Source organism: Poromitra crassiceps (assembly GCF_964638095.1).
Source record: "Poromitra crassiceps genome assembly, chromosome: 8".
Classification (NCBI taxonomy): domain Eukaryota; kingdom Metazoa; phylum Chordata; class Actinopteri; order Beryciformes; family Melamphaidae; genus Poromitra; species Poromitra crassiceps.
The window spans coordinates 42,215,124-42,241,763 of NC_139629.1; the positions used below are offsets into that span (position 1 = coordinate 42,215,124).

The following is a 26,640-nucleotide window of genomic DNA, read 5'->3' on the forward strand; positions in this document are numbered from 1 at the left end:
CGGCCATTTCTCTCTCCTCTTCCACTCCGGCCATTTCCCTCTCCTCTTCCACTCTGGCCATTTCCCTCTCCTCTCCCACTCTGGCCATTTCCCTCTCCTCTTCCACTCCGGCCATTTCTCTCTCCTCTCCCACTCCGGCCATTTCTCTCTCCTCTCCCACTCCGGCCATTTCCCTCTCCTCTTCCACTCCGGCCATTTCCCTCTCCTCTTCCACTCTGGCCATTTCTCTCTCCTCTTCCACTCCGGCCATTTCCCTCTCCTCTCCCACTCCGGCCATTTCTCTCTCCTCTCCCACTCCGGCCATTTCCCTCTCCTCTTCCACTCCGGCCATTTCCCTCTCCTCTTCCACTCCGGCCATTTCCCTCTCCTCTCCCACTCCGGCCATTTCTCTCTCCTCTCCCACTCCGGCCATTTCCCTCTCCTCTCCCACTCCGGCCATTTCTCTCTCCTCTCCCACTCCGGCCATTTCTCTCTCCTCTTCCACTCTGGCCATTTCTCTCTCCTCTCCCACTCCGGCCATTTCTCTCTCCTCTCCCACTCCGGCCATTTCTCTCTCCTCTTCCACTCCGGCCATTTCTCTCTCCTCTTCCACTCCGGCCATTTCCCTCGCATTGCTGAAAATGAAAAGTACATTTCCAAAATGCTGATTATCTGTCTTCTGGAGAAACATCATTACTTTAGTTGCTATTTCAATGTGTCCTTAATTACATCAGCTTGAAACTTAAACAACCCGCTATAGTGTTTACTAAGTGCAATCTTTCCCTTTAATTTTGTGTTATATCTCACTTGAGAATGGATTGTTTTGGAGCATAACTCTTCAAATATTTCTGCTGCTTTAACTATTCCTTTGCAGGGCTATGGGTTTTTCATGATGGACACGTTTTTTGTTTTTTTGGCATTCAAATATGTATATTCTCACAACAATCATGTTATTTTAAGTGAAAGTGTAAACCCAGCCTTCAACGTGACGTCACAGGCTATGCCTGTAGCGTAAGTTTAGCACATAGACGTCACGTGGAGGCTGGGTTTACCCTAGAATCAGCCCTCAGTCTTAATCCATTTCACTCCTGTAAGACTGAGAATATTACTATTTAAATCTTTGCATAACGTTAGGTGGCGCTGTTGGAAGCCTTGCATCGGAGAACCAATCATGAGTGTTGTGGGCGGGCCTGCTTTCTGGGGGCAGTTCTCATGCAGAACCGGTGTCTCGCAAAACATCGTCGCATTTGCGGAGAAACATATTAATCACTTAGAAACAAACATAACCTGTTAATAGGACGTGTTTCATCCGGCCCCGGCGGCTAGAGGTCTTTTCCCCAGCGATAAACCCGACTCCCGAGGCTAACGTTACAGAGCCTGCTGATGACTCACAGTAGCAAGCGGACCACTTCCGGGTAGGAAACATTATTGTAAAATAAACAACAGGTATAAACTCTCTTTGCAGCACATCAGTGTCTTGCTATATATTTGAACTATGAAACATTGCATTGCCGCTACCAAATAAAATTCTAATAATAAATGTAGGCGTGTCTGCTGCCGGCCGTTTACCCAGGCTAGTCTATAACCACCAACTCCCCCTACATACTACACATACAAGCTCACTAGGATCCAACATATACAGTAGTAAAGTGAAGTAAAAACTGCCCACTCATTGAAAATCTCATTACACATTTTATGAAATTGCAAACCCCATTGTCATTTCACTTGTTGCAGTATTTGTTGTTGTTCAAATAAATAATGTAAATCTTCCGCCTGATTTAGCCTAGACAAGAATCGTGTTACTTGCAGCTCAGCCAGTGTGACTGAGCAAAGTCTTCAAATCCAGGGTAGAAATTAAAGTCTGGATGAAGTATGGAATTTGAAAATGGAAAATTGGAAACGCTGAACACACAAGCTGTGTGTGTGGTGGTGACGGCCAGCTCAGCTTGGCTCCCCTCCTGTTGTTGTGGCTGATGGGCAGCTCTCCACATGCTCCCTCTCTTCTTTGTTTCTTCTGTGCTGCTGTGCAGGTTTATGAGAGCAAGCTACAGGAGCTTCAGAAGCAGGTGGAGACCCGCTCGCTGGCAGCCGACACGCCTGACGAAGAAGACGAGGAAGAGGAGGAGGAGGAAGAAGGTGCGTTTCGGGCAAGCGTATGTCCTTCGAATGGGATACAACAAATTTGATATTATTGAATACAAAAGAGGCCAAAGTTATATTTGATACAAAAACAACTGTAAAGAATCACAAATCTCCTCTGACATCTATATTGTTTTATTTCACATTTTCCGTCCAGAGCCTAAACTACTGGGATGTGCGTATAGTATTTTCTCTCTCATCAACATCAAAAGCAAACCATATCACATGTTTAACTTTAATTCAGTTTCATGAAAAGTTGTTAATATCACACCATACTAATTACCCACTGACGGAATTCAGTCCATCCAGTCAATTAACATAATCTTCTAATCCGCCTAAAATGGAAAACGCACGACTACTAATGTATCTACTGATAATTACTACGCACACATTTTAGCGAGGTCAAAGTAACCTGGTGTTACTTGAAGGCTGACCTGTGTATATGTGCGTACATACACCTCATGGTAACACAGCGTCTCATGATGTCGCCCTGCAGTGCCGTGGACGCAGCACGAGTTTGAGCTGGCCCAGTGGGGGTTCAGGAAGTGGAGGTACCATCAGTTCACCTCCCTCCGCGACCAGCTGTGGGGAAACGCTGTGTACCTGAAGGAGGCCAATGCCATCAGTGTAGAGCTGAAGAAGAAGGTAAACAACACCCCATTTAGATTGATCTGCCGGAATATAATAATAACAAGTTAGGTTTGCAGCTGTGACCATCTGAGCAAATCATGTAGCAGTTGTAAGTATGTTTTCTGTGTGACAGTCGTCGTGGTTACAGAGGAGTACTAGTAGTTTGTCTGTGACAGTCGTCATGGTTACAGAGGAGTACTAGTAGTTTCGGCAGTGGTGGCCCAATGGTTAGAGAAGCGAGCTTGTGGCCGGAAGGTCGTCGGTTCAATCCCCGGGACCGGCAGGATAAATCTTGGTGGGGAAAGTGAAAAGGCAGCGCTTGCCCTTCCCTCATTACCACCACTGAGGTGCCCTTGAGCAAGGCCCTTAACCCCAACCGCTCCAGTGGAGCTGATCAGTGGCCAGCAGATCAGACTGTGGTTGTACTGGTCAGCTTCCAGGTATGAATGTGTGTGTGAATGTGAACAGGGCACTCCTGAAAAAGAGAGCATTGCTCTCAGTGAGACTTCCCCTGTATAAATAAAGGTAAAAAAACAAAAAAAACGTTTGTGACAGTCGTCATGGTTACAGAGGAGTACTAGTAGTTTGTCTGTGACAGTCGTCATGGTTACAGAGGAGTACTAGTAGTTTGTCTGTGACAGTCGTCATGGTTACAGAGGAGTACTAGTAGTTTGTCTGTGACAGTCGTCATGGTTACAGAGGAGTACTAGTAGTTTGTCTGTGACAGTCGTCATGGTTACAGGGGAGTACTAGTAGTTTGTCTGTGACAGTCGTCATGGTTACAGAGGAGTACTAGTAGTTTGTTTACAGTCTTGGATGATCTCATCGCTAACCGAGTGACGAGATCAATAGAGGAGTGCCTCCATAGAGAGGCAAAGTGAACGTCACTTCCTGCTTCAGCACTGCACCAGAGATTTTCTCCCGCAATTTATTTTCCCATAGACATTTTGTAAAATGCTTATAAAAATTGTTTTACTTGGTCAAACCAAACGGTTCAGCTATATTTAGAATCGGGAGAGACCACAGAACATTTCACTCGGACCAAAACTTAAAAAAACAATATCGAACAAATATTGTCTTTATACCTGCATTTTTTTTTACGTTTTTTTCCGAGTGAAATGTTATGCAATCTCTCCTGTTTCTAAATATATCTGTACCATTTGGTTTGAACAAGTAAAACTATTTTTAGAAGCATTTTACGAAATGTCTATGGGAAAATAAATAGCGGATGAAAATCTCTGGTACAGTGCTGAAGCAGGAAGTGACATTCCACTTTGGCTCTCTATAGAAGAAGTGCAAAACATATCGATGATCTCATTTATCATATAGCAATTACATTTAGCAATTGTAATGATTATTGAAAGATAAGATTAAATATTATTGATACCGGTGGGGGAATTCTGTTGTTGTAGCAGCAAAACATAATAGGATTCAGCATTAAAAAAATGGAAATATACAATATGCAATTAAAACTGTAGGAATAATATAAACAATGAATAAAGGAATACATACAATAATATAATATTAACAATTGTGGGGTTAAATAAGTAAAGTCTAATAAAAAAAAGTGTGTGTGATACTGAAGCGTGCATGAGTCAGTCTTCATTATAAATCAAGCATTTCAGCAAATTATCCATTTCTGTATTTCCACACATATGAGTCACAGTAGACGACACGATTTGAAGAGGTTGTAACACGTTTGGTTCGTTCTTCTGATTGTATTGAATAGCGTCACATGACACCTACAGAGTAGACGTGCGTCAGCATCACAGCCGTCCCTCTGGGCTCCCTGACTCTAAAGCACAATGTCGCCATTAGTGACCCGCTTAGCAGAATCCCACTGTAAACGTACACCCACGTGATGATGTCACACCCACGTGATGATGTCACACCCACGTGATGATGTCACCAAGGGCAGCACAAGGTTGATTAAGATTTCTATTCAGCCCAGATTGACTCTAATTAATGGGACTCAAAGCGTGGTATTTTTGAAATGATGCCGGAGCCGCTCCGGTTGGCTTGTGATTTATTGTCAAATATGAACAAACAACATTTCTTATGAATCAGTCTGTTATGCTCCACCTTCCCCATCAGCAGAGCATTATGATTTATATTCTGATCGTAGCTGTATCGAGCGCTAAGCGCAGGGTGATGGATGTTGGAGATGGGTCTTCTGTCACGTAGATGTTTTCAGCAGGGGAAGGAAGGGGGTATTTATCTTCAGGTTTCTGCCACCGTCTTATTTATATCCAGTGTTGTTCTATGGATTTGTATGACCTTTCAACCTTGGTGTGTCTAGAGGGATTAAGAGCCCTTCTACTAGGGGCAATGAACCCTACAGCATCCTATGTCTTATTTTCTGGTTTTTTTATACTAACCAGTCTTTTCCTCCACCTCCCCAGGTCCAGTTCCAGTTTGTCTTGTTGACAGACACACTGTACTCTCCGCTGCCTCCTGAGCTGCTGCCCCCGGAGCCAGAGAAGGAGCGCGACTCCAGGCCTTTCCCCCGTACGGTGGTGGCTGTGGAGGTCCAAGACCTGAAGAATGGAGCCACACACTACTGGTCCCTGGAGAAACTCAAGTAAGGCCCGCACCTGGATTTAGCTACATGTGTTTCAAAGTGCAATATTGAGTCACAGTGGTACCACTGCACAAGTGGTAGAAATCCCCAATCCTGCTTCTGGGGATGGGACGATATATAGAAATTCAGTATATCGTGACAACACGTGTGACAATACACTGTATGTATCGCATAAAAATGAATCGTCAATATAGTTACCCTGCTGTCACTAGGGCTGTGAATCTTCACTGGCCTCACGATTCGATTCGATTACAATTCAGAGGGCTACGATTCGATTCGATTACGATTATCGATGCATCTCGATGCATCTTAAATCGATGCATCACTTTTTTCCGCAATTTATTTTTTCTCACTTTCTTTTTTCTCACTGTGTGGCTACTTTTAAAATAAAAGTGCATTTGGAATTGCATTGTATTATGATCCATAATTAAAATAAACAACTGCATGTACTTCCATTATATTTTATTTGACATATAATATTTTATATAATATAATATTTTATTTTTGACACCCCTAGCTGTCACCCTGCAGCTCGCCGAGCTGGCCCTGCAGCTTGGCCACTGCGCGGCCTCGCCTGCAGCTCGGCTGCTGCGTGGCCTCGCCTGCTCTATTGGCTCGCGCGCATTGGACGGCATGGTGGATCAGTGGTTAGCACTGTTAGAAGAAGTGAGAAGGTCCTGGGTTCGAACCCCGGTCCATCCCAGGTCCTTTCTGTGTGGAGTTTGCATGTTCTCCCCGTGTTCGTGTGGGTTTTCTCTGGGTGTTCTGGTTTCATCCCACCATCAAAGACATGTATGTTAGGGTTAATACTCCTGTCAGTGCCCCTGACCAAGGCACTGGCAAAAGAACTGGAGTTGGTCCCCGGGCGCTGCACTGCGGCTGCCCACTGCGGCTGCCCACTGCTCCTAGTTCTAGGAAGGTTCCTAGTAGAGGATAGGTCAAATGCAGAGGATGAATTTTCCCATGGGGATAAATAAAGGATAACTTAACTTAATGTCTCCTTCTCTCTCTCTCTCTCTTTCTCTTGCCCTCTCCCTCAGTCTCTCTCCCTCTCCTCTCTCTCCCTCAGTCCCCCCCCCCTCTGATCATCATCAGTGATGTCACAATGATGTCACAATGTATGACCTCATTGATTACATCACTGGTGACATCATCAGTGATGTCAACTATGACATCATCGGTTGCCCTCAATTGCTCAAGTGACATCCCTGCTGACATCACTTATGACATCATCAGTGATTTATGACATCGCTGATGACATCACCAGTGATGAACAGACAGAGAGAACAGAGAAACATTACCCACATGCTCCCTTTTATAATAGGAAGGATTGTTGTTTACATTCTAGGCAGCCAATGACAATACTACAAAGATGTGTGGCTCAGAAATCAACATAATTCTGCACAGTCATACTTTGTTGTCATTGTGCTCTTATTTATTTCATTGTATTGTGGTTGTGTTGAATCGTGAGCCCCGTGTCCTCTCCTCCCTAATGCAGCATTGCAATGCTGCACTTTTGCTCAACAATTCTTGTATCTCAAACAGTTAATTCTTCCTGCTTCCTGCTGGTCAAAGAATACAATACAAAGTGCAGCACTACAGCAAGCCTGCAATAAAGTGTGCCTTTGTGGCGACGTGTGTGACTGTTCCAGCCGTACATTATCTCTGCGCTTCTCATTAATGCAAAGTGTGCTGTGCTGTGATTTGCAGGCAGCGCCTGGAGCAGATGAGAGAGATGTACGACCGCGCCGGAGAGATGACCTCCTCCAATCAGGAGGACGCCGACGGCAGCATGACAGGAAATGACCCCTTCTACGACCGCTTCCATTGGTTCAAACTAGTGGGGAGGTATGTAACACGAACAACAGGGAAAAACAACATTATACACGTCAATATGCACCACCAATTATGTCGGTGTGAATGAATAGAGTAGCATTTATTGCACCCGTTGTTTCTTAGCAGTTTTAGTGATGAGTAATAGTAATAGTGAAATGAAGTTATGCATCTGAGATCAAAGTGTATGGTTTTGTTTTTTGTGGCCTGCTCTGATATGATTTGGGTTCACTCAGGTGAGCTTTTGTGAATCATGCATCAAATGTGTCTGTGCATTTACCTTTCCATTGTCCATTTTCATGGTCCAGTACTGTTACATTGATTCATTTCCTGTCATTAGAGCCATATGTTTCAATTATTTCAATGTTTTGTTTTGTTTTTAATCATTTTTGTCTGACGTTCTCATATTATTCATGGCTATCATTTTATTTCGTTTTTGTTCAAGTTGTGTTCATAGTTTGATTTTTCATGTGATTTCCATTTGTTGTGTTTTTTTATTTCATTTATCAATGCTGTTTTGTGTATTAAGATTCATTTTTGACCGCATCATACCTTAAATTGTGTTTTTGCTTCAAAAACATAATACTGTCATTTGTATTTATGCTTCATATGATTTTGCTGTGTCTAATGCCATACCTCCGTTGAGATCATCCTTTCCAGTTCATATAAAAGCTTGTTAATAACAGTGGATTTGGATCTTGTAGAAAGAACATTTTGTATTCTATCGGTTTTCAGCTGACGCACACATTAGCATATTCGCAGGCTAATCAGTTCAACAGGCTATTACAGTGACATTTCACTTTGGTACAGAATTACCATATTTCAATAGACTGGTGTGACTGCTGTTGACCTCTGGTAATAGGTTAACAGCTCCTTAGAGAATTAAATCTTACCTGGTATTTGTGCATTTTTATATCTCCACCGGCGATAGCCGTTGCCGGAGGAATTATGTTTTCATGTTGTACGTACGAGTACGTACGTCTGTCCGTCCGATGTTCGTGAACGCAATATCTCAGGAACGCCTTGATGGAATTTCTTCAAATTTGGCTCAAACATCCACTTGAACTCACGGATGAACTGATTAAATTTTGCCGGTCAAAGTTCAAGGTCACTCTGACCTCACAACCGCCTTTTTCATGCTCATTAACGCGATATCTCTGGAACGCCTTGAGTGAGTTTCTTCAAATTTGACATTCAGCCACATACCACAGTCAACTATATAAAGATAGAATTTGTAGGAAAACTATCAATCTTATACCAAAGTGAAATATCACTTCTAAGCCACACTTCATGAGCTGCAGTGATTGCTGTAACTCTCCAAACTCTTCTATAACTGGATTATTCCCCTTACTTGGTTCTGGCCACTGCTCCCAAACCCACCCCCCCCCCTCCCCCCCTTTGTACCCCCCTCCCTCCGCACCCATCAGCTCCCCCATCTTCCACGGTTGCGTTAACGAGCGCCTGGCTGACCGCACGCCCTCGCCCACCTTCTCCACCACCGACTCGGAGATCACCGAGCTGGCCGACGAGCGCCAGAGCGAGATGTCCGACCTGATCGACGACGAGGCGTTCGTAGACGACACCAGCTCCGACGCCGGCACGGAGGAGGGCTCGGACATCTTCAGCGACGGCCAGGACCCCTTCTACGACCGCTCCCCCTGGTTCATCCTGGTGGGAAGGTTGGTGACCTTCGGCCACGGCATCTCCACCTCCACCTCCACCACACACAGGCTGGGACAGGAGGCTGGGCGGGTGCTGGCTGGGTTTAGTGTCCTTTCTTCATTTGCACAGCTTTAGTGAACACAGTGCAGGGATTAGAAACACAGAGATAATATATAACATTATATCTCGATGCCATTTGGAGGATGCTTTTTAGTAAAGGGACAAGAAAAACAACTGACTGAAGTCCGACTCCTGGACACATTTTCAGGACTTGTGATTCGACTTGGACTTGAGCACAAATGACTTGGACTTGGACTTGGACTTGAAAGTTGGAGATTCAAGTCAAAAGCACATCTGAAGCAGATTGGAAACTACCTCTATATGTGGTTTGGGACAAGTGACACAAATCAGACTTGGAGTGTCCAGACTCATAAAACCAATCTGGATAAAGTCATTAATAGGTCACTAAAGTTCACAAATCAGATTTGGCCTCCTAGTCTGAACATGGCCTTAGACTCCAACTTGTTAATTGATAAAGACTGTTTTTGTCTTTCTTTCTTTTTTTTAATAATAGGCCTAAATAATTTGTCATAAGATATTGATAGCTATATATACTGTATAGCTATATATGAATAATGTGGCATTATTCAATTCAACCTGCAAAGGCAGGTACGTGTGTTCCACCTACAGTACATGCGTATTCACGCTCATGTTCAGGAGGCTAAATCCGGCCAGACTCTTCTTTGGTGACTTGGACTTGAACACTGGGGACTCGAGACTTGACTTGGACTCGAGATATAGTTACTTGACCACAACACTGGTGGAAAGAAAGCAAAATGAAAAAGGCAGAATCAACAGAGGGGGGGGGGGCATATTTGTGCATGTAAGAAGAAATGCTTAGGGCTTATAAAACAAATAAAGAAATTAAGAGTATAGTTGCCAACAATACACAACATCATTAAAAAGTGGTGTGTTTGAAACAGGATTCCTAGATGAATTTACGTTTGTTCAAATATATGTCTGTGAAGATGGTGAAATAGCGATAGACAGATTTTACACCCAAAAGCATCTGGGCAATAAAGCATTGTGGTTTTATTTGAACTGGAACAGGGTGGCTGAGTGATCAAATGCAGCGTCATTTCAGGCCAGGTCAGAAGCTGGGAGATATGAGCAAATTTCACTCGCTAATTGATAGAGAATCACACAGAAAAACCCATGGCGCAAGAAGCATTTCAAAATCTGAACTTTTCTTTATTGCAGCCGTGAGAGATCAATTGGAACAGTATTGAATTGAACACGATTACCGTAGTCACCCTTCTGCGAGGACGGGCCTGCTTTGTGCCAGTTCAATTTAATTTCAAGTCGGTTCCCAAGAAATAGAAAAGGCCAGCATCCTTTTCTCTCCACCTCCTCCCAGCATGGTGTCTCATCTCCTGCCACCATCGTACTACTGACTGTATTAATAACGTCCATCTGTGTGTGAACTATTTGCGTGTGGCAAACTTTATTAGCCGTCTGTCAATTTTCATGTCTGTCCGTTATTTTGTTTTCATCATTTGAACATTGTTGTTGATTTTCTGTTTTGATTGATTTAAATGCTGGTTCAACTCTTTTATCTGTATGTTTATACTTACTCTTTACCTTCTGTCTACTTGGACTGCATTAACACAATGCTAGTTAGCAGTCACATCATCCTGCCCGCTTGTAGTCTAGTCGTTTCGCTACAATGTTTAGAATGAATGGAAACAGTAGCAGCGTTTGAAATGGTAACACACCTCGTGTCCAGCCTGTGGCCACAGTGTTGTAAACATCACCGCTCCATAATAAACACAGCATGCCAGTCCCAGAATAAAGACTGCATATGAATGCAGGCTTCGGCCCACGCCAGCCTCCCTGCGCTGCGCTCTTAACAGCCGTGGCACGCTACCTGCGTCAGCGTGACTTCAGAGATCTGGCACTGATACCTCTCCTCCGCCTTGGCCTTGAGCTTCCTGGAAGGGGAGGAGAGGGAGGGACGGGAGGGAGGATAGGGAGGGGAGAGGAGAGGGAGGATAGGGAGGGGAGGGAGAGGAGAGGAGAGGGAGGATGGGGAGGGAGAGGAGAGGAGAGGAGAGGAGAGGGAGGATAGGGAGGGGAGGGAGGGGAGGGAGGGGAGGGAGGGGAGGGAGGGGAGGGAGGGGTGGGAAAGAGTAGGTAGGTCACCTGGAGTGCAGCAAATCATCTCCCACAAATCTGTGTGTGTGTGTGTGTGTGTGTGTGTGTGTGTGTGTGTGTGTGTGTGTGTGTGTGTGTGTGTGTGTGTGTGTGTGTGTGTGTGTGTGTGTGTGTGTGTGTGTGTGTGTGTGTGTGTGTGTGTGTGTGTGTGTGTGTGTGCGGCTGTAACCATGACACAAAGCAGTCTCTTACTACCAGTGTTGGGGGTAACTCATTACAAAAGTAACATATTACATGTAATATATTACTTTTAGCAGTAACTCAGTAATATAACCTATTACTTATAGGATTTCAGTAATATTATACCAGTTACTTTGTCAAGTAACTCAAGTTACAAATTGAGTTACATGTTATTAAATCAAAGCACATATTTACATAAAGATACAATCATTTCCTAATCAAACTGTGTGTTTTTATGCAAATAACCACTATAGATGACAATAACAAAGGAAAAGAATAACATTTAGAATTTTGGATTGTTTACGCTGACTTCAAGGCGGTGGACATTATTTTTCCGGATGGTTCCGGGGCGGCGATGTCATTCTGCTGCTGCTGTTGGTGAAAGTAATGCAAAAGTAACTTATTACTTTCAAATGAAAGTAACTAGTAATATGTAGTATATTACATTTTGAAAGTAACTTGCCCAACACTACTTACTACTGCTGCAGCATCTCAGTTCATCTGTCATTACTCCCTCTGTGTGCTGTCGTTACAGCTTCAACATCATGTGGAAGGTTTAAGCCGCTTTGATTTCGTGTCTGATTTTATTTTCTTCCTTTTTGCTTATCCTCTTAAACGTAAACGTTGAGTGTCACTCATTTATTGCAATGTGTTATTGCTATTGTTATTATCTGTTGTTACTTATTGGAAGCTGAATCAAATGTGTGTTTCTTTTTGGGCGTATTATATATAAGAGGGTTGAGTCACCAGGATGAGTCACAGTTGTTCCTCTATAGATTTTATACATTGATTTTCTGTCTCCATGTGACTAATGAGATATTTATCAATAAGTGGATGTCTGATGTCCTTGTATTATGCATACTGCACTGTTCCTAAGCAGAGAAGAATCAGCTTTTCAGTTCTCTCTCTCTCTCTCTCTCTCACACACACTCTTTACTCGCAGAGCTTTTGTGTACCTGAGCAACCTGCTGTACCCTGTACCCCTGGTTCACCGGGTTGCCATAGTGACAGAGAAGGGCGAAGTGCGTGGCTTCCTGCGTGTCGGAGTCCAGGCCATTGCCGGTGAGTAGCTCAAGCTGTTCTCGAAACAATGAGCAGAACGGCAAAGCCTCTGCAGATTCCCTATCTGTCAAGGTTTACCCAGAGCCATTTAGAGAGAGAGAGAGTGGCGTCAGCGGAGGACCAAAATGCGTGACTCATTAGCCAATGAACAGCCAGGAAGGGGTCTCGTGCTACTTTTGAATGCTAAAATAAAGCTGATAATGTACAATTAGGAACTCTTGACTGTAAAAAACTGGTCCATTGGAGTGAATGGAGATGTTGCGACTCTTCTATATACACGGCTCTGGGTTTACCCATCCTAGTTTTCTATTTTTTTTTTCTCTTTGATGATGTTTCTAGAACGTCATATATAAAAGCTTGATCAACAACCCGATCAAACTATTGCATGTTTGATCTATTCACGTCATTATGGTGTAACATTATATTCGTATCGCCATGTTGTCGCCACTTCGACACTACTTGATACCAAGGCATTTTTCACTCAAGCTAAACCATAACCAGGCAAATAGATACAACTCAAGTCCAACTCTGTTGCTGCTCATCTGACGGCAGACAAAGAATTCCGCCCGTTTCTTTCTGTATTCTGCTCGATGTGTTTTGATCACTTCAGTTGGTTCCGTGCCTGTGATAGTTTGTGATGAGAGGATGACTTGTCTCTCTGTAGCTGACGAGGAGGCTCCAGACTACGGCTCAGGAGTGAGACAGTCCGGAACCGCCAAGATCTCCTTTGATGATGAGTACTTCAGAAAGGTAAGCCCCGAGTCAGACGAAGGTAGTTTCAAACTTGATGACACACTTTGTTGTTGTTGTTGTCCAAATGTGTGAATAAGTAGATGGAATAGCAAATGCAATTTTTCAAACTTAATCATCCAAAATTGAACAAATAATATGAAATGTGCCTTCTTACACAGGTGCAGGTTTGATTGACTGTTTTACGTCTCTCAACCAGCTATATGCTAATATCTTTCCTCCTCTTGTCCAATCAGAATGACTTCTCCTCCACGGTTATGACCCACTCCGGCTTGTCCCTCGAGGAGCTGCGCATTGTGGAGGGTCAGGGTCAGAGTTCAGAGATCATCACGCCCTCGGAGGAGCTCAACAGAATCAATGACATGGGTACGGCGGCCAGACCTTCACCTCTCCACTCGTAAACATCAGAGCTCCGCGCGCAGTGAGAGACACGCCGGGCAGATGGCTCTGTTGAAATGGGTTGATGCAGGCTGAGATGCAAGGAGGGGGGACAGCAGGTTTAGTTATGGAAATGAGTCTCATGCAGCAATTTGCAGTTGGACTGTGAAGGAATTTATGCAAAGGCTTTGTGATGAGCGAACAGCAGAATTTGCTCTACAAATCACAAGCTTGATAACACGAGCTTGAAACCAGTGGTGACTGTTTTGTGTATAGCCAATGCATTCATATGCAGATGGAATCTCGCAGTCGCAGCAGGCCCGTCAAGTTCAGCGTCGGGTCATTTCCAGTGCGAGGAGGTAACCTCCCTCTGCCGTTCTCCTCAGACCTGAAGCTGGGGAACGTGGTGGAGGAGACCAAGCTGAGCCATGGAGAGGGTCTGGCCGGCCAGCTGGAGGTGGGCAGCATCTTCACCTTCCGTGTGACCGTGCTGCAGGCCAGTGGCATCCTGCCCGAATACGCCGACATCTTCTGCCAGTTCAAGTGAGTTGACTGTACAAAAATAATTTCATGCCATTTATCTTAAAGCAAATAAAAGGAAACCATTCAAAATCAACTACAATATTCTCAATAAAATATTGAATAAATACGGAACGGAATGAAAGGCCTGACAGAGAAATAATGAGCACAATAACAAGTTATCAGCTAAATGCTAAAAGCTGATCAAATGAAGGTTTCTTTTACACAATAACATCGATGACTGATTGTTCTGTCCTCAGTTTCATGCATCGCCATGATGAGGCTTTCTCCACTGAGCCTCTGAAGAACATTGGCAAAGGAGCTCCGCTGGGCTTTTACCATGTGCAGAATGTGAGTGTACACACACACACAAACACAAACAATTTAACATTATGTTTGGCATGTTTTGACAACTCCTCCTGTGTCGTCCTCTCTGTTCAGGTTTCAGTAGAGGTGACAGAGTCGTTCATTGAGTACATCAAAACCAAACCCATCGTGTTTGAAGTGTTCGGTCACTACCAGCAGCATCCTCTGCACTATCATGGCCAGGACATCATCAGGTCAGTGGGGTTAAGATAAGGATCGTCACGACAACCTGAGCTCTGGGCATCATTATTTAGCATTAACATGAGGCACTCGTTCATCTAGGCTTCCAACCTGTTCAGTAGCTGTGAAACATAATGTAATAATGAAATGTAACATAAGACTGTCAGACTGAAATAAGAGTGGAGTGAAGCTCACCTGATTGGCTTGATGCGTTCACCTTGGCTGACACAGTTGCTCGTCTCTTGCCAGCTCGCTCCTCTTTGGTTCACCGGTCTTGGTGAACATGCTCCGGTTTAGGTTATACATTGAACACGCAGACATAACTCGCAAACAAAAGACAGTGACAAACAGAAAACGTGATAAACTAGTGACAGTAGTAGCGCACGGCAATCGCCATCTTGCGCATGGGGTTGAGAGATCAGAGGGAGTGCTATCGTATCGACTCCGCGACAACCTAACTTCGATGAGCTTCACCCACTTTTGATTGACAGGCATCAAGACCAATCAATGACCGTGTGGTGACACTGTTAAGGAATCAGTGGGAGGGAGATTTGTGGACACGGTTTCCCGATGATGTTTGGAAGAAAGCGTTAAAATAAAATAAAAACTGAAATATACTTTACAAACTGAGTGTATGTAATGTTGAGTTATTTGTTCATTTTGTCCCAACAGTCCTCCTACACCATCAAGGAAGTACTATCCTATTCCCATGCCGCTGTCTAAGCCAGGTAGGGATGTCACAGTTCTGACACCACATAGCTGCAAAGAGCTTCTGTACGTTTCACCATCATTATTTTCTTTGTGTTCATCATGGTTATATTGGCATGCCTCCTATTTCCTTACACTTGTTCTTTTTCATTTCTTGCCTCCTTTGGATCTTTTGTCTTTTTCCACACGTCATCCTTCCCTGACAATCCACCTCCCCAACGCCTCCGTCTTCCCTGTGCCGCCTCTCCTCCTTCCATCATTCTCACCACTCGCACCCCCCCCCCCCCCCCGTATCGCCCGTGGCGACCCCAGACCACGCCCGTAAGATAGAGCTGGTGCGCTACCTGATGAGCGGCTACATGAACGACCAGGTGCTGGACACGCTGTCCGAGCACGCCAACGCCCTGGCCTCCACCGCCGTGGCCAGCCTGGAGGACGAGGCCGAGCAGCTCTCTCACTTCCCCTTTCTCCCGGTGCCCTTTGACACCGTGCTAACCGTGCCCCGGCACCATGGTCGGTACAGCGGAGGGGGGACACTGTAGTAGAGGCAGCAGCAGTAGATGCGCCTGTGTTGTTGTACCTATTCGAGTAGTGCTGTGCTGTGCTGTGCTTTGTGACTGCAGGCTGTAGCGAGACGTCGCTCCCCAGTGGTGTTAATGTGCGCTGCGACTTGCTGCAAGGCTATTTGGGTCGACTCAGCTCAGTCCTCCTGTCGCCTACAAATGCGCCTGAGCCGACACCTATAGGCAAATCTGCTTCATATGCTGCGGATTAACTGCTCATACGATGAAATTGAATATGTATCATAGTCACACTGGGTCACTGACATTGCATTCACACAGCATAAAGCACAATGTAGAGGCTTACAGGCCCCTGCCTGCCACAGTCCAATTACATTTAATTTTGAATAATTCATGCTAATTTCAGCCGTAGCTAACGCTACTGAAGGCATATAGAATAATATGTAGCTGTGTGCTGCAGAGATTAGGCTCATAATCCTGATGTATCAGACAGCAGCTGTTGTGTAGCGTAGCTCCTCACAGCACCTCCGTACGTGCTGCAGCTGTTGGATTTGAATACGATGTGTCATAGTCATTTCGCTTGTGTCCTGTTTAGATATTGGTTATTATTATATTTCTGTCGGCCAATGGCTTCATATTCCGTTTCAGCAATGGACTCGTATCGTCGTCCACTCTTTCACACCCATGGCCCATCACATTTCAGTCTCCATTTACCAATCAATCGAATATAGAAAACACATTTCTATCCTTTTTTCTTCACTTCTCCATTATGAAATACCAGTGTGTGTGCTTCTCTCCGCAGTTATGTTTTCAGTTTGGCCATGTTTAGGCGTAGCGGTGCCTGGCCGAGATCTGCGCTCCACTGAGTGCACTTTTCTAGTTAAATTAAGGTTTGTGTGTGTGTGTGCGTGCGTGTGTCCGTGTGTCTGTGTGTGTTTGTGTTTGTGTGTGTGTGTGTGTGTGTGTGTGTGTGTGTGTGTCAGTTCCAGCCACCAAGCTAAACACCATCACCAAGTCCAACCTGGGCCAGTGTGTCAGCAAGTACGACCTGCTGGTCTGGTTTGAGATCAGCGAGCTGGAGCCCACTGGAGAGTGAGTATCTGCTTTAGTATTTATTTGTCAGCTTTCACTTTTACTCCACCACATTTCCTAAATAACATTCTATACATTTACTATATATTTCCCCTAAGCATCTTAGTTACAAAGTATAATCGTAAGAAATTCGGTAGCCTGTAAGCAAGCAGGTTTGGCGAATCAGTGCTCCTAGCTTGCAAGTTACATTAAGTATGATCCACACACTCCATTCCAGTTGGTGGCGGTAATGTACCATTACGAAGAAGATTTCCACTCAAGCCCAGGCATGCCTTTGCTTGCTCTTTTATTGACAGCATTTACTTGTACTTTTACTTTCAATACGTAAGTACATTAAATATCAGAAAATTCCTTTTGATAAATACAGTAAATATCATACTTACTTTACTTTACTTTACTTTACTTTATTGTATTTAGCAGACGCTTTTATCCAAAGCGACGTACAGAACATGATAAGAACATAGAATAAAAGAACATAGTCAATATAAAAGTGCATAACAGTATACAAGACACGGTGTGCAAACTGCATTAAAATTCAACTATCAAGCCGCACATTCAGCAACATCCAAACAATAACAATGTATAAAAGTCAGCATCAAGCCATTCATTCCACATCATACAGTAATAACATTCAACCAAAACTAATATAATTTCCATTCACATCCTTCTTAATCAATTTGATAGTGAACATAAAAGAGATGGGTCTTGAGTCTTTTTTTGAAGATGGGGAACGATTCTGCGGAACGGATGGAGTGGGGCAAATCGTTCCACCACCGAGGGACCACAGAGGAGAACAGACCGCTCCGTGACATGGGACTAGTTGGAGGGGGTAGTACCAGGAGTCTTTCATTAGCGGAGCGAAGTGAGCGGGATGGGGTGTAGAGATGGATGAGTGAGCTCAGGTAGGCAGGTGCTGTATTTGTTGCAATTTTGTAGACGAGTGACAAGGCTTTAAATTTGATGCGGGCAGCTACGGGGAGCCAGTGGAGGGAAATGAGCAGGGGTGTGATGTGTGCTCTTTTGGGTTGGTTGAAAACAGTTCGAGCTGCCGTATTTTGGATCAACTGAAGGGGTTTGAATGTACTTGCGGGGAGGCCAGCCAGAAGGGTGTTACAGTAGTCAATCCGAGAAAAAACCAGTGCCTGAACCAGAAGTTGACAGGTGTGAGTAGATAGATAAGGTCTAATTTTCCTGATATTGTAGAGGGTGAATCTGCATGATCGAGCGATTGAGGCGACATGAGTTTTATGGGAGAGTTGGTTATCGATTATGACACCTAGGTTTCTGGCAGAGTGTACAGGTACAAGTTGTTACTTAAAGACTTTCACTCAAGTAATATTCTAATCGGTGACTTTAACTTCTACCAAAGTCATTTTCTGTTAAGATATCTGTACTTTTACTCAGGTGTGGCTTTCAGGTACTTCATCCACCACTGCTCACAATGTTAGTATTTTAAAGGCTCAAGATATCTAATAAATTGAATAATATTTCATGCTAATGGTTTGACTTTCAGGCACTAGGTGTCACAGTTGTCAAATGTTTGAAGTGTCGTGACTCAGCATGGCCTCTCTCTCTCCACCAGGTACATCCCAGCTGTAGTGGATCACAGCGGGGGGTTGCCCTGCAACGGCACCTACCTACTGCACCAGGTACAGGAGCTCCACCCATTTCCTCCACATCAGTGGGGTCACATGGAATTCTAACGGGGTCGCCTCTTTTTTTCTTTTTTCTTTTTTACACCACACAATTTAAAATGATGAAAGAGGATTAGGGCCACATGAGAAAAAAACATATTTGAGTTCTGAGTTGAAGTCAGAATTATGAGAATAAAGTTAGAATTCTTAGAATAAGGTCAGAATTATGAGAGAAAAAAGTCAGAATTCTGAGTTTAAAGTCAGAATGCTGGGATAAAGTCAGAATTCTGAGGGGGGGGGGGGGGGGGGGGTAAGCTTTCTGATTTTAATCTCAGAATTCTGAGATTACAGTGAAAATTCTGACTTTATCCCAGAACAGAATCAGAATTCTGAGATTAAAGTCACAATTGATGTCATCACTGATCAAGTCATCGGTGAAGTCATCAGTGATTATGAGCTATTACAATCTTACTACTGTAATAGGATGGCATTTACTATAATAGGGTGTTGTTCGGCGTCTGGGGTCACAAGCAGAGCTCCTGCACGAGATCTATCAAATCAATCCTGTTAGCTTACAAAAACAGTTGGGGCCACCCTGTTTCCCTTTCTTTCAAACCAATAAAGCATGTCTCTTTTGTTATTAGGACGCTTACAAGCAACTTCATGATGTTCTAACTTCTAGCTGTGTGTTGCGGTCTGTCCTAAACTCCTGTCTTCTTTGCTGCAGGGGATCCAGCGGAGGATCACGGTGACTCTCATCCACGAGAAGGGTAGCGAGCTCCACTGGAAGGACGTCCGTGAGCTGGTTGTGGGTGAGTGCTCCTCCCTCTGGGGATTTACTGGTTCTACCTAGTGTCCTCTAGAGAGAGAGTGGCGTCAGCGGAGGACCAAAATGCGTGACTCATTAGCCAATGAACAGCCAGGAAGGGGTCTCGTGCTACTTTTGAATGCTAAAATAAAGCTGATAATGTACAATTAGATTCTAAAAAAAACAAAACCTTTCAAAGCACAACACAAACTGTCCATTTTGCTGCAACTCGACAGTGCTGCTTAATCCAGGACCTTACTTCCTAAAAAAACTGGTCCATTGGAGTGAATGGAGATGTCGCGACTCTTCTATATACACGGCTCTGGTTCTACCCAAGATTCAAGATTTTTATTGTCACTCTGTGATACAAGTATCATGCGTGAAATTCTTGTGCTGTAGACTCCGTTTACAACATAGTACAAATATAACAGGGCATATGAGTGCAAAAACAACAAGAGACACAACAAGCAATAAGAGACACAACAAGCAATAACCCATAGACTGTATGTGTATGTTCTACCTCACCACAGGGAACCAGCACCAGAGAGACAAGAACACACTCTGTTCCCTCTCTGGTGTTGAAGCAGACCAGACTGTCACAGTTTGTTAGAACAGGATGTTGCTGCGTAACCCTTCCCTCATCCTCACACAGCAAGATCCATGAATGCAGCGACAATATGATACCACAACGACACCTTTTATCGCCCCGAAGGAATTCAGTTTGTGTGGCCAGCACAGAAAATATAGTGCGTGACTTTTCACAGTTATGTCAGTATGGAGAATCTATATCTTGTATATATATATTTATATGATCACTAATTCTGTTTCCGCTCAAGCCATCTCTTTCAGTCATTTAACATGACCTGCTGACAGTCTCATCCAGAGTGACTTATATTGAGTGAACAGGTGTGAGTTTGGTGTCTTGCTCCAACGACGCTTTGACAGGATATATAGCAGTTAATGTACACGGTGGCTTGTAGGTGGGATTGAATTTGTCCGCTGTCAGTTACAGGACAGTGTGTCTAACCATTAAACCGCCCATGTCGACCCAATTCGTCCCATTTTGCGTGCGATGTGATCTGTTTTTGATAGCAGCGATCTTGATCCGTTGTGCTGCTTGCTCTCTGCTGCCTCGCCAGGTCGCATCAGGAACAAGACGGAGGTGGACGACAGCGCTGCGGATGCCGTCTTGTCCCTGAACATCATTTCTGCCAAGAACATCAAGTCATCCCACAACTCCAACAGGTGGGAGAGATGCCCTCACCATCTTTATCTGAGCAATATTCTGACTTCTTAACCCATTGATACCTGATGCAGCATTTGCGGTTCGCGGTCTTAAAGGGATACACACACAAATAAAGGATATACACGCAAATGCTACCTCAGGTATCAATGGGTTAAAATACAGTTTAGTTTTACATACAAAAGAGTCGCCTACATACACACAAGATTTTATAGTGCAAATACAGCCATTGATGTGTAGTAATATCATATAGTCTTGTAAGGCATCCTTGTGTTTATATCCAGCACTGAAATGTCATTGAGTATTGTGTTTACAGTCACTATAGGCTTATATTGAATTAACAATGCAGCAGATGAGAAAGAGTCAGCTCATGTTATACTGCTGCAATCACATTATTACCACACGGTTGGTTTCTTGGTCTCCGAAGCAATCGCAGTTTAGAAACAGAGTGTGCCAATGTCTTTTAGTGGTGTGTGTGTGTGTGTGTGTGTGTGTGTGTACGTGTGTGTGTACGTGTATGTGTGTGTGTGTGTGTGTGTGTGTGTGTGTGTGTGTGTGTGTGTGTGTGTGTGTGTGTGTGTGTGTGTGCGCGCGTGTGCGTGTACGTGCGTGCGTGCATTGCATGACCATTTCCATTTCCACTGCTGTTAATTTCTATTGATTTGCTCCATGGTTTGTGTTGCCTGACTGTTTGTGCTTCTGTCTTTTTTCTGTGTATTCTCTCTCCTGCTGCGGCTGGACTCCTCATTTTGCTCAGGCTTTCTATTGATAAGGAGATTGCTAGGTACCAGCAACCACAGAACATAAGGGTCCTTCCAGGGGTTTCCGCGGGTCCTTAAAAAGGCTTAAAAAGTCTACAAATTTTAGGCTTTTTTAATGTATTAAAATGTCTTAAATACGATTTTGAAAAGTTTTAAACATTTATTGGATTATGAAGTTAACATTACTTAACATTACTTTTATAAAGTTGTGTTAACCTAGCGGAAAACATGCTACAACGCCAACGCCCTCGCCGTATGCGCCGAGGGCTGCGCAGCAGCTGGCGTGCAGCTACCCGAAAATGTGACTGTGAACAGTGCAAGAATAATATAATGTAGATGGAGAGATAACAGGAGAGAGTGAAACCTATGTAAAGCAAAGTACCGTAATTTCCGCACTATAAGGCGCACCTGAGTATAAGCCGCAGCAGCAAAATTGCCTGTTTGTTACATATATAAGCCGCACCGGACTATAAGCCGCGGGTGTTTTGATGTTTAATTACCCTATGTAAGGGTTCGTGCACAGAGGGGATTGTCGGGAAAGAGATGGCTGTTTGGGGAAGCTCCCATTTATTAACATTTCAACAAAACAAGCATATCCCGCTGGGGATCTTTTCTTTTGGCATTGTGAGACGCTTAAAAATCACCATCGGCGGGAGCTTTACTCCAGATGCTGTGCAGCCAAGAACACAAGTGAAATTCGTTCTCTCGTGACCTGTGGTTCTCAACGTGATGGACGATTCACCTTTCTTGTTAACAGTCCTAGTGAGAGGCAGGTCGAACGTCAAAGGCACTTCATCCATATTTATGATCTGCTCCGGTCCGATGGAATATTCCTTGATCTTTCTTTGTGTGAATTCGCCGAAGTTTGTAATTTTCTCCTGGTAGTCGGGAGGGAGTTGCTGACACACAGTCGTCCGCGCCCTGACGGACAGTCCCTTTCGTCTCATAAATCTGAAACACCAGGATGGTCCACCTCTAAAATGTTCAATTTTCATTTCGGTGGCGACTGTTTTGGCCTTCAGTCGGATCTGAACGGTGGACACACCTCGGCCGTCTGCTCTCTGTGTCAACACCCTGATGCCAAGGTTACGTGCTGCTGCTCGATTTCCTTCTTTCCTTCTTCTTCTCGCCGCCATCGTCGCAACACAGCCAGTTCTCCATCTTTTGAAGCATGATGTTAGATTACAACGAGCTAGTTGTGTGGCTTAGCCTTCCAAAATGTTGCCGTTAGTTTTTTAGAATGTAATACATAGAATTGGGAATGTTACATTCAATTTCATTCAGACTGTCTTTCAGGCTCAATCGCTGCCATTTTCCCCCCGGAGCGAGGGAGGAGGGAGGGTGTTTTACTGTAGTGGCTGAGAGAGCGTAGTGGCACAGTGCTCCAATCAGGTCGCGAGGCACATTTTTTGCAACATCATCCAATCAGGGTCTCGCTCTCGTAATGTCTGTCTTGCTCTCGTTCTGCCTCATACCAACATCCATAGATTTTGGAGGTCCCCGAGCGGCCGTTAGCTGATAAAATCCATAGATAAGCCGCACCGTTATATAAGCCACAGGGCCAAAAAACGGGGAAAAAGCCGCGGCTTATAGTCCGAAATTTACGGTATATGCATGCACTACATTCTTTCCTTGGGCTAACTTCTAGTCATTGAAATCCTAGTGAAATCACACAATTTACTCATTTTGCTGGGGACTCTCCTGCGACCGCTTGTCAAGCAGACAGTATATACAGTCGGTCTAGTCGCCGTCGGCAACGCTCCAAGTCGATGCTTGACGTTGTAGCATGTTTCCAGCTTTCTGCAAACTGTGCAGCCCGGGCAGAGTTGATCGGAGCACACCCAGTTAGTGTTCTGAGATGCTTCTGGACTTGACACACGGTAACTAAACATCACTCATATATAACAGCAATGAAGACATACAGTAGGTGAACTTTTTCAAACCATGTTCCCCGATTCTGACATCGCTCAAATGTTCTCGCTCCTTTTTTCTTTTCTTTTTGACACTATGGATGTGAAATAGGTCTTAAATTGCATTCGTAATGGTCTTAAAAACTAAATATAACTTGTTGAAACCTGCAGAAACCCTGTCCTTCTGTGAAAGACCTTTATGGCTCTCGTTAGTCCTTATAGCTACAGTATAGCAATAGGTTTTCCAAAATGTGTTTTTCATTGTCAGCTTTATTTTCCTAGCATGTTTGCTGCCTTTATTTCCATCGATATTTAGTGTCTAAAAATACTAATAATTTCTTTTGCTACTGGGTTCTTTTTTTTTTATTAAAGGCAGTCTTAAGTGCAAATGCTCCCCTGTTTTTGTGTTAGTTTGTGTTTTTGATAACACTTTATTATTATTGAATACTAGAAGCCAATTCAAACCACACTGGTATGACGAAAAAAAGCTTTCTTTCAGCCATAAACACACTTGAAACCATGAACAGCTGTGTAGGTAGACCCATGAGACACAGGGCAGTCTGTAGCTCAGAGTGCCCCCTGCTGCTAAAGGCAGGAACTGTATAGATGAGTCATCTGACAGAGCCTGTCTCTGACGTTCATCTTGGAGGAGCAGAAGAGCTATTAAACCATATGACGTAAGAGATGTGTCCTTTTCATTTATAGTGCTCTGCTTGACTTCAAAGAGCAATCTTCATTCTCTCCATTGACCTTGTTTCAGATTAGTCATAGCAGTTCATGTAATATCAATTTGATTGTTTTGAATTTGAAATAGGATTATGCAGGATTTTGTTTCCCTAATGGTACAAGGGATACCATATATATATATATATATATATATATATATATATATATATATATATATATATATATATATATATGAAGAGTTCATTAGCAAAAACAGGTAAACACATTCTTAAAATGAACAAACAACATCTGTTTGATACTCCCTGGAGTGCACATAGAAAACATTATTGAGGTGATTTATGTGAAAACTATCAGATGAATATGTTTTAGTTATGATTGACAATAAAAATTTCCCAAAAATAAATAAATTACAGTATAAATACATCAATATATAAAATAAAATGATAAAAAATCCACACGGAGATACCTGTTTTTGCAAATGAACTCTTCATATATATATATATATATATATATATATATATATATATATATATATATATATATATATATATATATATATATGCCATAGCTTGAACATGGCATACAGTCATTTCCACATTCTGCTCTGTCAAACAGGAAGCGCGCCGAGCTCTCGACACATTTCTTAACACATCTGCTCATCATGATGTAACTATTCTCAAGGTGTCACCTCTGTGTTTCCTCACATCCTGTCATCACTAGGGATGAGTGTGTGATGGAGGACCCCCTTCAGTGTTGCGCATACATACACACACACATACACACACATACTGTACACACACATACACACGACAACACACACATACACACACATACACATACACAACACATACATACACACACACACAACACACACACATACATTACACACACAACACACACATACTGTACACACACACACACACATACAACACACACATACACAGCACACACACACACACACACACGACAACACACACATACACACACATACACAACACATACAACACACACACATACACAACACACACACACAACACATAACACACACACACAACACACACACACACAGGCGTGTTCACTGTCTATTAATATCTAAGGAATGTTCTCAAGTCATCAACAACGGAACGATATCTTAGTATCTATGTAGTTAAGTCTCATTTTACAAAATGATACGCTGCTGCTGCTGCTTACTCTGTGACCTGCCCTGCTCTGGGTGTGTTGACTTTAATCACAGCTACTGTACTGTATGCATCCACAGTCCTACACACTCGAGTGTTTGTGTCGTGGTCTTTCACAGATTGTGAAGTTGTCTGACATTGCTACAGTAGCACTGAGTAACTATGCACTCACAGAACATAGTACTGTGTGGGTTGATTTATCTCTCGTTTGTTTGTTTGGAGTTAAAGAAGTTTTGCTCTGTCTCTTCAGGACGTTCTACCGCTTCGAGGCGGTGTGGGACAGCTCCCTGCATAACTCCCTCCTCCTCAACCGAGTCACTCCTTATGGAGAGAAGATCTACATGACCCTGTCTGCATATCTGGAGGTTGGAGATTTCTCCACTATATTGGCCTAATTGAGCATGAGGTCTTTGTTGATCTCTCAGCTCGGGTACCTTACTGTTCTTGATGCCAACATGGTTGACCTGCTTACTGTGTCTCCTCTCAACAGCTTGACCACTGCATCCAGCCTGCCATTATTACCAAAGACATCTGCATGGTCTTCTACTCCCGAGACGCAAAGATCTCCCCTCCCCGTTCCCTTAGGAACCTCTTTGGGAGTGGGTACTCCAAAACCCCGGACTGGTAAGGCTTCTATCACCCAATTAAAGACAGTTGGAATATATCCCTATTAGGGTTAGCACGCTGGACGATGGCATTGACCATCGCTGATGGGCCGACCCCCACCTCTGAGGATTCTACCTTCTATCTGTTCGAATTTTGCAGATTTAATAATAACAAAAAGGCCAACTCCAACTCAACCCCGACGCACGGGGGACGTGCGGGCGGGGTTAAACAAGCGCACCCTGTGCCCAGTTCAGAGAACCAGTAGAGCGAGGGGGAGGGGGAGGGGAGGATAAGCAGAAGTCGGTTGTGTTGTTGTGCAAATGTTAAGACAAAGAAGAAACTTCACGTTCTTTCCTGTTTTCAACCCAATGTGAGTAACGTTGCAAGTCTTCAACTGTGAATTCAACCCGCCCGTTTCCATGAAGTCGCTCCATTACATAGGCTACCTGCTGCTGTGTTTCTATCTCAAAACTGAGCCCACACGAATAGAACGTTAGCCGCCCATGTAATTCTGTCCGTTTTCTGCCAGCTAGAAACACACACACGTTGTTGGTCAGGATCTGTAAAGTTAACGTTTATTTGTTTTGCGCCTTTCAATATAGCCCACTGTTTCAGTCGCCTGGCTCTGTGCTGTAGTAGTAGCCTATCCAAGCCCGCTGGTCTCTCATGAAATGTAGAGCTCAGCTGATCTGTTGTAAATGTGATCGCGCATTGCAGCGGCACCGGCGCAGCCAAATGGCACCGCAGCGACTTATAAATCATTAATTAATCACACACAAACACACACCCACCAACACACACACACCCATCAACACACACACACCCATCAACACACACACACCAACACACACACACCCATCAACGACGATGCCATCGTCCATTGCGATGGTTCACTGTGGAACCATCGCCATGATTACTTGGTTGACATCGCACAACCCTAATCCTTATTGATGAATAAGAACCTTTCTGCCATCATGACATGTTGAGATGTCTGTGCGTCGCCATGTTGGAAGTCCACA

At 43.9% G+C, this 26,640-nt stretch overlaps 1 protein-coding gene across 1 annotated transcript in view; it reads left to right on the forward strand.

The window, feature by feature from the left end:
- kif1b (kinesin family member 1B) overlaps positions 1-26,640 on the forward strand; it is an 87,569-nt gene that overhangs the window by 56,611 nt on the left and 4,318 nt on the right. The window contains exons 23-40 of the mRNA XM_083642423.1: positions 2,010-2,115; positions 2,615-2,763; positions 5,151-5,329; positions 7,040-7,177; positions 8,590-8,841; positions 12,162-12,280; positions 12,945-13,030; positions 13,267-13,396; positions 13,795-13,951; positions 14,188-14,278; positions 14,369-14,487; positions 15,146-15,201; positions 16,686-16,794; positions 18,377-18,443; positions 19,156-19,240; positions 20,376-20,481; positions 25,266-25,380; positions 25,506-25,639. Of these exons, the coding sequence (XP_083498549.1) occupies positions 2,010-2,115; positions 2,615-2,763; positions 5,151-5,329; positions 7,040-7,177; positions 8,590-8,841; positions 12,162-12,280; positions 12,945-13,030; positions 13,267-13,396; positions 13,795-13,951; positions 14,188-14,278; positions 14,369-14,487; positions 15,146-15,201; positions 16,686-16,794; positions 18,377-18,443; positions 19,156-19,240; positions 20,376-20,481; positions 25,266-25,380; positions 25,506-25,639 (2,198 nt within the window). The remainder of the gene's footprint in view (positions 1-2,009; positions 2,116-2,614; positions 2,764-5,150; positions 5,330-7,039; positions 7,178-8,589; positions 8,842-12,161; positions 12,281-12,944; positions 13,031-13,266; positions 13,397-13,794; positions 13,952-14,187; positions 14,279-14,368; positions 14,488-15,145; positions 15,202-16,685; positions 16,795-18,376; positions 18,444-19,155; positions 19,241-20,375; positions 20,482-25,265; positions 25,381-25,505; positions 25,640-26,640) is intronic.